The 15618-nt window shown below is 38.9% G+C and overlaps 1 protein-coding gene across 5 annotated transcripts in view; it reads left to right on the top strand.

Moving 5' to 3' along the window:
• ADAM22 (ADAM metallopeptidase domain 22) overlaps nt 1-15618 on the top strand; it is a 169483-nt gene that overhangs the window by 22546 nt on the left and 131319 nt on the right. For all 5 annotated transcript variants that reach the window (XM_032238212.1, XM_032238211.1, XM_032238210.1 and 2 more), the window contains exon 3: nt 8372-8448. In XM_032238212.1, coding sequence (XP_032094103.1) covers nt 8372-8448 — 77 coding nt within the window. The remainder of the gene's footprint in view (nt 1-8371; nt 8449-15618) is intronic.

Raw genomic sequence — 15618 nt, 5'->3', positions numbered from 1 at the left:
TCCGTGAGCTGCGCTGGCTACCTGTTGATCTCCGTGTGCACTTCAAGGTCCTACTTACCACTCACAAAGCGCTCCATGGTAGTGGATCTGGCTATTTGAGAGACCGCCTTCTGCCAATTACCTCCCTGCGTCCCATCAGATCGCACAGGGTAGGCCTCCTCCGAATTCCATCCGCCAGTCAGTGCCGACTGGCGACTACGCGGAGGAGAGCCTTCTCAGTTGCAGCTCCGACGCTATGGAACAATCTCCCCGTGGAGATCCGCACCCTCACCACCGCCCAGGCCTTCCGCACGGCCCTTAAGATCTGGCTATCCCGTCAGGCCTGGGGATAAAAAATCTTAGTTCGTCCCCTCCCGAATGATGAATGAATGTTGTGCTCTATTTTTAATATTATGTATTGTCTTATGTTTTTTGTCTTTGTACCCCCTTCCCCGTGTTTTGTAAGCCGCCCTGAGTCCCCTCAGGGAAAAGGGCGGCCTATAAATTATAATAAACATTCTAAACATTCCACGCATGCGCAGGACGCATACAGCGCCTGCGCGATCCTCCAGGAGCAGCTGGAGCATCGCACAGACGCTAGTACGCATGCGTGCACCGCGCGCATGCACGAGGACGCCGCCGGCGAGCAACCCACCCCTGGGTGGGGGAGATAGGTGACGGTGCTGCAGCACCCCTGTGGTCTGTTGTAAATGTGAATGACTTCTGCATCTGTCATAACTTTGAAACAAGTTCCTGTGTAATCATAGTGTGTTGGCTGTAATTGTGAATGGTTGTTAAGTGTTTCTCAAGAACTACCCCTACACTTTTGTTTATAAAATAAAGAAAACATTTGCATCCTATAATATATACTATTGTTTATAGTGTATTGTAGTCCATTGTGTGTTAGATACCATTTTAACTATCATTTCCTTTCTTAAAAAAACTTTTTGGGGTGACAACCATAAAGGAGACAATTTTGCTTTATACCTATTCCAAATTCTCAACATAGCGTGCCTAATAAAATGATTTTTGAAATCTACATTTATCTTAACGTGTTGTATCGCAGGCAACCATGCCATCCAAATCTTTAATCATGTCCTTTCAATTCAAATAACCTACTGTTTCTTAAAGACACTCACTCTATCATCCAAATTAAATAACACATTGCAAAATACAATTTAAAATTTGGTAGTCAGCTGGTCCATAAGATGATTAAGATAATTCATTTTATCCTCATTTAGAACATAGAAATTTGACAAGTAAACTGAGTGTCTTCCTGGATTCATGCCTCCTGCTTACATAACAGGTGGCAATTGTAGTTAGGACAATGGTTGCTCAATATCATGCTGTACTTGGGTTACACCCCTTCCTGGAAAGGGAGACCCTTCTCTCCATCGTTTACCATTCTGGTCATGTCCTGTCTGCATTGTTGCCATGTCCTTTATATGGACTAATCTTGAAAAATATCCAGAAGCTTCTATTGATACAGAATGTGGCTGTGTGAGCAATGGATGACACATCTAACACCTCTGCTGTGCAAGCTGCACTGGATGCTGTTTTGCTTTCAGGTTTACAGTAATTCAAGGTGTTGGAGATGACTTTTAAAATCCTTCATGACTTGGGGCCAGGTTACCTGCAGAACTCATTACATCAGCTCATCCTATCTTATCAGGCAGAAAAGTTATGCTTCAGATGCCGTCAGCTAAAGAATTTTGACTGACAGAATCCAGAAAGACATTTTTTCTATTGCCCTTGCCTTCCTGCAGAGGTGAGGCAAGCCCAATTCTCCAGTTCTTTCAGAAGAGTTTGAAGACCTGGTTCTGTTGACTTGCTTAGGGCTCATAGATCAGTATGTAACCTTAGCATTGGCTAGCCTCTTGAAGGCTCGCCCCCATTTTTTTAGAGTAGAATAGAACAGAACTGGAAGGGATCTTGGAGGTATTCTAGTCCAGCCCTCTGCTCAAGCAGGAGCTCCTATACCAGTAATGATTAACCTTTTCAGTGCTGAGTACAGAAGTGTGTGAGCATACCCATAATGAAATGTGTGTGACCCTCGGCTTGTGCCCTGACCCCCGCGCATATGCGGCAGAGTCCCTAAAACCAGTTAGCCAGTAGGAGCCGCACACGCATGCATGGCGGAGCTGAACTGGAGTGACAGCTCGCATGCCTGCAGAGAGGGCTCTGCATGCTACCAGTGGCACATGTGCCATAGGTTTGCCATTACAGTCCTATACCTTTTCAGACAAGTGACTGTCTAGTCTCTTCTTAAAAACCTGCAGGGATGAAGCACCTATGATTTCTGGTTCAGGGTTCAATAACCTTAAACACTCAAAGAGCCACAAAGGTCCTAACACAAAGCCCCCCCCCTTCAATTCTGGAGCCAACCAGATGTCTGGTTTCCCCACCATAGAGTCTCCTCCTAGCGCAGCATCCTTTTTCCTCTCCTGTCCTAACCAAAAAAACCTATCAATTGTGAAGCTGACCGGAAAACCCACCCCTTGCCATAGATACCTCCTGGCATACCCTACTCCCCCCCCCCCAATCGGAAGCTTCTCTCAATATTGTGGTGCTGTGGGAGCCACAGCAGAGAGATGAAAGAGCCACATACGACTCCAGAGTCATGGTTGCTGACCCCTGCACTGGTTTATTGTTCTGTTAGGAAGTTTCTCCTTAATTTTAGGTTGCTTCTCTCCTTGGCTAGTTTCCATCCATAGTTTCTTGTCCTGTCCTCTGGTGCTTTGGAGAATAATTTGCCCCACTCTTCTTTGTGATAGCCCCTCAAATATTGGAATACTGCTATCATGATATTCTCTACTCCTTCTTAGTCTCCAGCCATTGATTATCTTAGCTCTTCTCTGAACTTTTTCCAAAGTTTCAATATCTTTTTTGTAGTTCGATGACCAAAATTGGATGTATATTCCGGATGTGGTCTTACTAAGGTTTTATATAGTGGTATTAATACTTCATGTGATTTTGATTCTTTGTCTCTGTTTATACAATACAGGATTGTATTAACTTTTTTGGCTGCAGCTGCTGCATACGGCTAGCTCATATTCAAGTGTATCCACTAGGACTCCAAGGTCCCTCTCACAGTTCTCTTTTTGAGCCAGGTCTTGCCTAATCTGTATTTATTCCTTTGGTTTTTCCTGCCTAAATGTAAAACTTTGCTTTTCTCCACATTAAAATTCATTTTGTTGGATAGGGCCCATTTTAAGCCTGTCAAGATCTTTTTGGATCCTGAACTTGTCTTCTGTGATGTTAGCTATTCCTGCCAACTTCATGTTATCTGCAAATTTGTTGAGTTCCTCTCCTATTCCTTCATTTAAGTCATTTATGAAGATATTGAAGAGTACTGCGCCCACTTCTTACTTCTTTCCATGTAGATGTAGTTCCGTTAAGGACTACTCGTTGAGTACGGTTTGTCAGGCAGCTACAAATACATCTGGTAGTAATGTTGTTTATTCCATATTTTTCTAGTTTATCATTTTTCTAGCTTATTTATAGTCTGTCTTTTGCAGTAATTTTATTGGTAGGTTGGGCTAGTTTCTTTTTGCATGAAGATTGATGCAAAGTATGAGTTAAGCAGTTCTGCTTTGTTACTTCCTTGCCATATTCTCTCTTTAGTGGACCAACTATTTCCTTGCCTTTTTTTCTTGTTATAAATACGTTGAAATAAACTTTTCAAATTTGTTCTTCAAATTTGTTGCAAGTCTTCGTTCATTCTGAGCCTTTCCTTTCCTGACTTTATCTCTATTTCATCTTTGCAGGTTTTAGCTTTAATTGTTCCACTTCCTCATATTGACATATATTTGTATATTTTATATTTGTATATTTTTAATTATATAGTACTAAGAATCACTCGGTGGGTGAGTTGGGTTGTCTTTAAATTTGATGTATAAAAATAAAATAAAATGATAGATAGATAGATAGATAGATAGATAGATAGATAGATAGATAGATAGATAGACAGACAGACAGACAGACAGACAGACAGACAGACAGACAGATAGAAAGAATTCTTTGCATTTCAACTGATTGCAGCATATTACTATGTTCATTTGTAATCAATAATTTAAGTTTTAATTGTAGATTAATATATAAAATAACTTCGTTACCCCTTTTTAAAACTTGCAGTTATAAATTCTTTACTGACTCTTATAGATGAAATACTTCACATCTTTTTTATTGGTGTTTTTTGTAAACAGATTATATTTTGCTTCAAAATTTTCAAAGAGTGAAAATAGATTTTCTTTTGAGGAACATGTGCTCCCTTTATAGTGCATATTAGAAATTTATAATCCATTTTCAAGAGAAACATTTATCAAAGTCCTTAGCTGCAGCACCCAAAGTAAAATCCTCTTTTTTTAGTTAATTGCAGTCCTATGGAGCTTGATCCAGCACATCCTTAACATTTTCCCATAAAGTCTTTAGCTTTTTGAATAATATTCAGTCTGTATCTTTGTTGCTGTAAATTAAAAACGATTGCCTCCAACTTTTCCCAGTGAAGTGGAATCTTTTTTGCTTCAAAATGTCTGTTAGGAAGAAATAATCTTTCCTCTTATGCAAGATCATAATAGGAGTCTTCTTTAAAACAATTACATCAACATTATAACTCTTCAGTCTTGCCTCATAGTGACATTGCAAAAATTGGTCTCTTGTCTTTTCCTCAGAAAATATGCTAAAGCATCTTTTGGTGTTTGTTTCATTGCATCAAAACATGAAGTCATGAGAAACATCTTATTCAACTCTTCATCTATCCTTTCCTGCTGACAGCTCAATAACTCAGTAGAGGTTTTTTTTCTCCATATATTTGCAGAAGAATTTCCCGGAATTGCTCTGAACCACAAACAAAATTTCTTCTCTGAATTCCAACATAGTCAAATTATTCAACCTTCTCTTTAGCTCCAAGTCCCTTTTTTTCACTAAAAAATCCATCCTGTAATTTACTTGCTTAATTTCCCCAAAAATCTTATTTAAACTTTTTCCAAATTTAGCTTCTAGAATTGTGTTAGTCTTTTACTCAGATCAAACATTGCTTTCATAAGGTTCAATGAGATTGTATGATCTATTCTGGGTCCAACCCAGATTGGATCCTACAACATTATCCTGGGACATGTATTTTTACTTTCAGTGCAATTAGTTCATCTCCAGAACCTTACCTGGTACCTTTATGTACAGTCATGGCCTATATCACACTATGCTGGTGAAAGATAAAAATAATAGCTCTTGATTTTAAAAAATGAAGTCCAACCAGTTGGTAAGGTAGATTTTCAAAAATGTGCAAAGACTATAATCCCACAATTTAGATTCATTAAAGAATAAGTTTTCAATTTTCAATTTTTCAAAAATAAAAATTCTTTCTATTTAAATGCTTTTAGTTCCTTTTGTTTCCAGGTTTTTGCAAGTCAAGCAATTATCATAAAATTTTCAACACTTCATTTAAATGGAAATCCAGAAATAAAAAAATAAGATTCCATAGTAAAGCACTTGTCTATTCCAAAACTGCAGCTTTAGCTTCAAAGATGAATAAATCTAAAAAGCAGTTTATAAATAACAGAATAACAGAGTTGGGAGGGACCTTTGAGGTATTTTAGTCCAACTCCCTGTGCAAGCAGGAGACTCTATACCATTTCAGACAAATGATTGTCCAAACTCTTCTTAAAAACTTCCTGTATTGGAGCACCACAACTTCTGAAAGTAATATCACCTGTGTGGTTTCATAGCAGTACAAAGCTCATGATTTGGGCCTTTTCTTTACTTTTGGAAGGGCTCAATTGTAAGTTCTTGTATATCTAGGATGAATATATACTGGGCAAATTTACTTTGGCTTGCAGTTTCATTTCAGACACCATTTAGCAGTTCAAAGAATATACTGCTAATTTAAAATTAGATTTTTAAATATTGTGTGTTCTACTTTGCAACTCATGCTTCCTAGTGATGCCAGTAGATTTATGAAGGAGTGCTAACATTGCTGCCTCCTAAAAGGTTTTACAGATTGCCCTCAGGTTACAACTATTAATTCAGCAACCTTTCGAAGTTACAGCACTGAATAAGGAAGACTGATCCTTGAAATTGTGGTCATTACAGCATTTCTACTGTAATCACAGTTCAGGTACTTGGCAACTGGCTTGCAATTGTGATGGTTTCAGTAATCCATCTCAGGGTTGCCACAAAGAAGAGGGAGTCAAACTATTTTCCAAGGCACCTGAATGTAGAACAAGAAGCAATGGGTGGAAGCTAATTAAGGAGAGAAGCAACTTAGAACTGAGGAAAATTTCCTGACAGTTAGAACAATTAATCAGTGGAACAACTTGCCTCCAGAAGTTGTGAATGCCCCAACACTGGAAGTCTTTAAGAAGATGTTGGATAGCCATTTGTCTGAGGTGGTGTAGGGTTTCCTGCCTAGGCAGGGGGTTGGACTAGAAGACCTCCAAGGTGTCTTCCAACTCTGCTATTGTAATCCATGGTCACATGATCCCTGCCAACATTCCATAAGCTTAGTCAATAGGGAAATCAGCAGAAGGTCACAAGTTGCTCCTATGAGTCTCTCCTGTCACTTTTTTTCCCAAGAAGCCCCCATCCATGACATCTGTCCACCCATGCTCAATAGCATCTGCCTGTAGCTCTCTCCTGTCAACCTGCTTGCCTGGGAATCTGGTCTCTTCCTATGTTGCAGTTATGTGAGGTCATCCTGAACAAGCTGCTTAGTCCTTGAGTATTATAATGGCAACTGGGATTGCTTGTATTGTTATTGCTAAGTGATGTAATCACATGACATAATGCATTGCAACTGCATTGCTTAGTAATGGAAATTCCAGTCCCAATTGCTACTGTAACCTAAGGTCTACCTGTATTAAACATAAATTCAATATTGCTGTGCCAATTTTAGAAATTTCTTCACCTTCCAAATGGACTTCTGTAACATGTTGTGGCCTGTTGGTGCCGGCCCCTCCAGCAGCCGAATCAGAAGAGGAGGAGGCATGGAAGTCAGGGTCAGCATCAGGGCAACCTGGGAGCTCTGAGGGGGAAGAGGGAATAGAGCTGGTAGAGGGACAGAGGCGGAGCCTAGGCCATCCATTGGGCCCTCAGTTGGAAATTCAACAGCCCTCAGGTTTGGAGATGGTTGATAAAGAAGAGGAAGAACAACTGGATCCAGTGCCTGATGCACATTTGCACAGAAGGCATAGGAGAGCAGTGGAAAGCCATGGGCCAATCCTGTGGCAGGAAGAACCATCACTGCTAGCGAGGCCCCACCCTAGCTCTGGGGATAAAAGGCAGGGGGCAGTGATGAAGAGATGTGGCATAGATGTGGAATAGACTCCAGCCTGTAAGAGAAACATTTTGCTGGGGCTGCTGGCAATCCTAATAAAGGAATCTTTTGAGTTCACATCAGAGGGTTTTTCATTTTTGGAGAGCTGGATCAGAACATATGTTCTACAAAAAGCTCCCTTATGTACTCCTAAAAGTACTCAGAAGCTTCAGCTGGTCCATAATTAGGGGTACTTGCAACTACCGTGTTTTCCCAAAAATAAGACAGAGTCTTATTTTCTTTTACCCCCCGAAATACGCACTTTGCCTTATTTTTGGGGAGGTCTTATTTTTGAGTTGAAGGTGGTGAGCGTGGTCACCTTATGGTTGCTGCTGTGTTGTAATATTTTCGAGGAGGGCTTATTTTCAGGGGATGTCTTATTTTGGGGAAAACAGGGTATATCTGTCCCTAGTATGATAATACATTGATTACCAATTGGACCAATGCTTTCAGGTCCAATTGAAAGTGCATGCTTACACAGCAAGGGCCAGGTTATTTGGGGTATGGCCTCTCCCCAATGATATCTACCTGTCTCATCCGGTTCAGTAGGAAAGGCATGCTACACATAATGTCTTTGAAAGATTTCCTAAGAAACAAGCCTTTTCTCCCCAGTGAAGTTAACCCTTTATGGCCTTCTAGAAATCACTTAAAATGTGCTTTTTTCCAACAGGCCTTGCAATTTGCTGTCAACGTATAATCTGTGTGGATATGATGATGCATCATATGTAACTTTCCTATGCATTGCTTCTTATGATCTTGCTTGTATGATTATTTAATATTTTAACATGGTCTCGTAGAATTTTTAATTGATTTTAATATAATTTTGCAAAATTTTATTGTACGCCACTTGGTGTGAAATGGGCAGCTACGGTACATACATTTAAATAAAAAGTAAAAACTCTAAAGTTGTTAGAATATGTGGGAACCCACAATATGTATAATATGATACAGCTAGCTTTTTTTATTTCTCTTCTCTATAGAAACACCTTAGTTATAACTTTTCTACTTATGTATTAATGCAGAATTTTGTTTTTTAGGATGATGATGTGGTACTAACGAATTGCAATTATTTTTATATTGCAGTTAACTCATATTGCTCGAGCCAGCTTCCAGGTTGATGCTTTTGGATCTTCTTTCATCCTGGATATAGAATTAAATCAGTAAGTCTATAAATATATTCATCTTCTTTTATTTTTAAGCATTAGATGAAGTATTATTTTAAAAATATATTCCAATATTGCTCTTTAATATCATTTTTATCTAAAGCTTATAAATTACCATTCTGTTCAGAGCGCGGATTGACAATCTGATGCCTGCAACCAAATTTTTATGGTTTGACCACCCAGAAAAGGTTAGCAGTAATTTAGCTGTCAAGTTAATATATTGTAGAGGCTACTGTGAGTTCTAGTCCTGATTTTGATATAGTATCAAAAATAAGTGAAATGTAGTGCCACTTTGTACATCATTAATGAAGCCACATTTGGAATACTGTATCCACTTGTGGTCACCACAATATAAAAAAGATGCTGAGATTCTAGAAAGAGTGCAAAGACGAGCAACAAGAATTATGGGTCTGGAGACTAGGTCCCATGAAAAATGGCCGAAGGAATTAGGTATGTTAACAAAGAGAAGACTGAGATAAGACATGATAGCTGTCTTGCAATACTTGAAGAGCTGCCACAGAGAAGATAGTGTTGATTTACTCTCCTTGGCACCTAAGGGTAGGGCAAGAAACAATGAATGGAGTCCCATTAAAGAATAGTTTCTTGACAGTGAAAACTATGGAGTTGCTTGCTTTCCAGGATTGTAGGTGCTCCTTCCTTGAAGGTCATATTGAAGAAAAGATTGGACAATCATGGACTTCCAATGTCCCATCTAGCCCTATGATTCTATGAAGACAGCCGGATTACCTTAGGCTGTCTCAGAAGATGAAGGTAATGCCAAACCACTTCCCAAGTTTTGCTGAGAAAATTGCAAGGACTTTTCTAGATCATTGCAAGGAGTTAAAAACTGATATGTAGGCACTCCAAAAACAAACAAACAAACTTGATAAGTTAATAAATTGTGAATGTATTATTCTAATAGTGTATGCAAATCTTTTGGGGAATTTGAATGTTTGTCGGGTGGACGCTTGTTTAGAGGGAAAGAGACAGGTGTAAAAATGTTAGTAACAAAGTATCTACAATATGTTTGGTCAGTTTGTCTTTTTCCTTGCTTTTCTTGGTAAACAGTGTATAACATTTATATTGAAGCATAATATGAACTGTAGATCAAAAACACATTTTGCCATGCAATAATAATGGCTATAATAATAACAAACGTGAGCAACTTCAGTAGAAGTAGTAGCAAGGAAGTAATTTTTAAACAATTACATTTAGTAAATCCATGAAAACCAGGAAGTGAAGTGAGCACTGACCAATAGGTCTTGAAAATATTCTAGTCTTCTAATTAACATATTTGATAAAACAGTGTATGCACCACAACAAGAATCAGACCTACGTATTATAAAGCTATTGGGAAAAGGGAATAATTTTATTGGATGTATATTAGGGACAGTTGAGTTTGATTCCTGGAGGCAGCATCCATGCAATAGTAGTAAACCAATGGTTTCCTTCCATTTAGCCTACATTCCAGAGCGATTCAGGCCAGACCCTGCTTAGTTTTTAAGGTTCCAGAGATGGCTAGAAGCTGTCACCTTCTGAGACTAGCAAAACCAAACAAGGAACAAATCAAGAAACCTCTAATAAATTCCACCATCCACATAGGTAGTGTGCCAAGTCGCAGTTCATTCAATAAGCTAATAATAAATCACAATGTATTGTATATAGTTGTGGAATTTCCCCAAATACAAGAATTTCTGAGGATCGCAGCTGACTTTGTATTTGCTGTTTGCTGTCAATGTCATAATAGAGAGCACTTGGGGATTGAAATGTATTGTGAAAGAGAAATCCAAGGTGGATTTCTTATATATCTCTAAATGGAATACATCTGGAAGGCATTAGTTTGGACAAAGTTTTTCTTGATTAACTGTGAAATAGGATTTGAGTATAATACTAAGCTATACACCCCCCCCCCAATTCCCCCGAAGCAAGAAAATGTGGAGGAGTAAGTTCATGCAGCTAATTTATGCATCCAGTTAATTGAGACAAAAATGCATTGGTTTGCTCTTCTGTTGAGTAAAATATTCATATGATACGCTGGAACAACTCATACTGCTGTCTCAACGGCACTTAGGGCATTGACTTTTCCTGATCTACATTGTTCTTTCTTTCCAAGGCTTAACATATTTTATAACAGCAAAAATTAAGAGTTTTTTTCAGATGATATTACAAGATAAACTAAGAGTACACCGAGTATTAATTGTTAAACTGAATTTGTAAGAATCGTTAAAAGATTTCATTTGATCACCCACTTAGTAAAACATGTTTTCATGTGTCTATTCTTTTCTCCATGGAAATCTCTGACCATAAAATATGGCTATGTATGGCTTGAATAAATTCTGTATGTTTTTAGTTATATCTGAGGAAGATTGCCTTAAGTTCTTGGACAAATTCAGTCTATATGGCAAGCATGATAGCAATCAGTCAATCAATTTTTTTTACCAGTTTCATAAATGCCATATTTTTTGGAGTATAAGACACACCTTAATTTTGGGGGAGGAAATCAAGAAAAAAATCTTTCTGCCTCTTTCCCAGCAGCACCCATCAGTATTCATCTGGCTAACGTCTTTGCTGCCTCGGTTGGAGCCTGATTCCTGAAGCTGCCTGGGGAACTGCGATGAAAGCCTTTTCAATTAAAGCATTTTGAGCTGTAGGATCCCCTCTTCGATTCCAAAAAGGATGCGTGCAGAGGCCGAACACAAGTGCATTATGTTTCAAATGGCAGGCAGTTCCAGCATGCGCTACCACCTGAAAATGCTTTCCTTCCCAGTTCCCTGGTGCACACCGCAGAGCCATGCATTCCCCTCCTCCTCTACAGACTCGCTGCCTGTTTTCTCCTGGCCAGCACTGTCGGCTGGGGGAGGCAGGGAGAAAAGTGAGAGGGTAGTGCAGTCGGTAAGGGTGCAGGAGCAGGGCGCGGACACAGGGCAGGCAGATTAGAGGCAGCCGGCCGATTGCCGGTTTGGTTGCTGGCCATCCAGAGTGCGCAGGCAGCAAAGGAAACCTGCGTCGTGGCTCTATTAAGATGCACATTTCACAGTGGGGCACAATTTGGGATTAGCAGGTGGGGCAAGGGACAGGGTTGCCCTTGCAGCTGCTTCTTGGAGCCCACCGCCCATACCCTTAAGGGTCACTGCCAGCAACCACAGTTTCACGCCCCCCCCTCCCGGATAACAGTTAACAGCAGAGGAGAGGCAGTGCGTCAGGCGAAATTTCACCAACCTTGCCCCAACGAGTGAGGGGTGGGGAGAGTCCAGCAGCACCTGGGGCACTTCTTTGCCACCGGCAGGGATGCCGGACCCCCATTCCCTGCCCCACCTGCCACCCCCAAATTCTGCCCAAACATCTTTTTTGAGTCTGACAGCTCCAACACTTCTCTCTCTTGACTATTCTGTGCAGGGAAACATCTCACTGCTGCTACTCAACCTTCTTGAGGCATGTAGGCAGGAGGCAGCGGCGGCCACAACGCAGGTTTCCTTTGCTGCCTGCGCATTCTGGGTGGCCAGCAGCCTAGCCGGCAAGCTGGCAATTGGCCGGCTGCCTCTAATCTGCCTGCCCTGTGTCTGCGCCCGACTCCTGCGCCTTTACCCTACTGCACTGCCCTCTCTATTTTCTCCCTGCCTCCCCCAGCCGACAGTGCTGGCCGGGAGAAAACAGGCAGCGAGTCTGTAGAGGAGGAGGAGGGCACGTGGCTCTGCGATGTGCACCGGGGAACTGGGAAGGAAAGTATTTTCAGGTGGCAGTGTGTGCTGGAACCGCCTACCACCTGAAACACGATGCACTTGTTTGGCCTCTACATGCACACTTTTTGGAATCGGGGAGGGGACCCTACAGCCCAAAAACGCTTTCATTGAAAAGGCTTTCATCGCAGTTCCCCAGGCAGCTTCGGAAATCAGGCTCCATGTGAAAGTGAGGATCCCCACCGCATGGAGCGGGTGGGTGGAGCTACATTCGGAGTATAAGATGCACCCAGATTTTCACCCTCTTTTTGGGGGTAAAAAGGTGCATCTTAGACTCCAAAAAATATGTAATAGCCTCATAAAGCATTATGAATACTTGGAACATTTTATCTCTTGTGCAAGGCTGCAATTTTAGCTAAATCTAATAGTAACAAGCTTTAAAGATTCTCTGATATTTACTCTAGCGCACTGACAATCCCTTTCATGAATATGTATCTATTTTTTCCCTTTACTTTGTGCCTTAGTGAAACTTTGTTACTGATATATAATATGCTGCCTGGCACATACTTTAGTGTGGGCAGGTGACATATAGGTGGGTGAGAAACAGTCAGAAGACAGACAGATTGATAGCTATAGATGTATATAGATGTATATGTATATCTATACATATATGCAAAGAGAGACAGTGAGAGAGCGAGCACAATTGTTTAAATGTGATGTTCCCCATGTCCCATATGAATTTGTATATTTTTTCAATATTTTCCCTGACAATATTCTTTGGCAAAAATGAATTTTAAAAATCACTATACTTTTTTTAAAAAAGTATATTTACAAAACAAAACCGGTGAAAAATACTATATTTCAAAATAAGCTGATTTTGGAAGATTTATAGATTTATTTTTAAAACTTTTTGTCTTATGTAATCTGCTCTAACAGTCTGATCACAAAGAAATAATCCCTACTTGGTATATTAATAAATGTAAAAACTAACATTTCATAAATGGGTATTATTTTGCTGAATGAAATATTTTTGAAATGTCTAGTATTTAAATTTACATAATGTGATATAATCAGTTTTCTTTCTTCCAGTGTTAAGGACTGCTTCATTATTTAAAATTGTTTTTGAGATAGGTACAGGAAAAAAAATCTATTGGATTGGCATTTAAAAACCATAATTTACATTTAAATGGCACTTATATGTAAGTTATTATTGCTATTTTTCTTAAAAGTGCACATGAGAAGCATATCGATGTTTTAAGGGTTTTTTTTTAAATTACAAGTTTGTTGTGATTTTCATTTAGTTCTCTAAAACATTATAATCTCCCTCCCACCCCCTCTCCGTCAGACAAATACATGAAAAATTGCAAAGGGTCTTTAAATAAACCTATATGAGCAGCAAGAACACATCTGAATATAATTTTAATGTTTATGTACCGTATTAACTTTTACAACTCAACACTAGCTTTTATTTACAAAATAATTACATTTATTTACAAAATGATGACACTGTTGTATATTCTTTGAGAAAACACAATTCCATTGCCATTAAATAAAATAAATGTTATATATTTTTATTTGAATTTAGGCTCAAATGTTATATATTACATATTTATGACAGTTGGATACCCATTAATACCTTTAACTTGTTCCTGGGCCAGGTCTAAACTTCTAGCAATCAATAGTGATTAAACATATTAGCATGCATATAGAAAGACAATGTTATTAGAAATGTATGTATGTATATAAAGTTGCAAAAGTTTTTTCAAGGGGCATACTTGGCTTTGGTATGTTTAATCAACCAGAAGGTTTTATGCAATTGTTTTGGAGCCAAATTAGTAGAGGGGTTTAGAATTTCTCCCTCTGGCTACTGCCTTACAAAAAACTGTTTTCTGTATGCACGTGAACACTTAAAAAGTACTGTAGTGTACTTCATTAGGGGATTTCTTTGGATACCGCGTTATTTCACTGCCAGTGTCTAGGTTCTGGATATAGAATCACTACCTGTTGGAATTTTACATTTGGAATTTTAAGAATGTCTTGGGCATACTCATAAATGGCTGCCATCATTTTCATGGGTAACCATAAAATATCTATCTGGCCAGTTGGGGACAGCCTTTGTAGTAACTCTGCAAATTTTCCAAAGGACACAATTGCTTTAACACTTCAACTAGAGATGGCTTCTCATGTACTTCCATGGTCTGCAGAACATCTTTTCTGAATGCTTTGTCCAAATGGCTATTTGTCAGAAAGTTTAATAGTAAGGCCTCATGTTGTGAATTTATGTTATAGTAGTTTATGCTGTTCCAGACGAATAGGCTGCCATTTTAGTTGCAAAAGGAAGATATTATGAAAACTTTGATATGGGCTAAAGTAGATCTGCAATTTATGGGCTCTTGGGCTATTTATGGACTTTTGGCTGTCTGGACTGTGTGAGGTCAACTAGAAATTAGAATTCAAATGTAAATAAGTACATGCCAGCAGGCAATATAATTGCATTGCTTTTCTTTTGAAGGCAACTGCTATTTTTTTTCCAATTTACCTATGTTGTGCATGCATGCCTGTCCACCTTCATAGCCATATTGGTTCAGTCCTCTACAACAGTCCCAATTTCTCATGTAGCCCTTGGGAAAATAAATCTGGTCTTTTAGTTTCTTCATAAATCATTAATTACTATTATAATCCACATTGCTTCCGGTCATCCTCTACTATTTTTCTTTCACTTTTCCGAATATTCTAGACTTTTCAGGGGAACCTGATTTTTTTAGACTGTATTCAAAACATTATAGTTTGAGCCTGATCATTTGTTCCCCAAATGAAAATTCTACATCAATTTAGTCTATGATCCATTTGTTTTTTTCCAACATCAGCATTAAAAAAATAATCACATTTTCTACTTTCTTCTTTCTTCAAAGTACAATTTTCACATTTGTTATCTCTACAATTATAATTTTTGTAGATACAATCACATCAGAGCCTCTGAAAATATTTTCCAAGGCTTTCTCTGCTACCCTTACCAAGTGCTAGTCTGAAATATATTTTTTGACTTCTGGCTTTCTACTGTTAACTGTCAATTGTAAAAAAGAGAAGCTAACCACCATACTTTCATAGTCAATTATAAGCCTAGTTGCCCGTACCTGTCATGTTATGGTCTTTATTATTTAATCTTAGCCCTATTTTTCCCTGTGCAACTTGATTTTCATTATTATAACTTGCAGGTCATTTGTATTTTCAAGGATCAAAGTAGAATAATTGGCAAGATATTGATGTTTCTTTCTCCATGTTTACATCTTTCTGTCCACCTTTGCTCAAAATATATTCCATATATAGATTGACGATAAAGAAAGAGAATGCAGCCTTATCTCATTCTGTTGCCAATCTGGAATCAGTTTGTTTCTGTCTGGAGTATGACTTCCTGACCTGTGTATAAGTTTTCCACGAGGACAATGAAGTGCTCTGAAATTTCCATTTTATAAAAAATGGAATATATAGC

The sequence above is a fragment of the Thamnophis elegans genome, chromosome Z (genome assembly GCF_009769535.1).
Source record: "Thamnophis elegans isolate rThaEle1 chromosome Z, rThaEle1.pri, whole genome shotgun sequence".
NCBI lineage: Eukaryota > Metazoa > Chordata > Lepidosauria > Squamata > Colubridae > Thamnophis > Thamnophis elegans.
The sequence above is the reverse complement of the archived record's forward strand: the minus strand, read 5'-3'. Positions and strand labels throughout refer to the sequence as shown.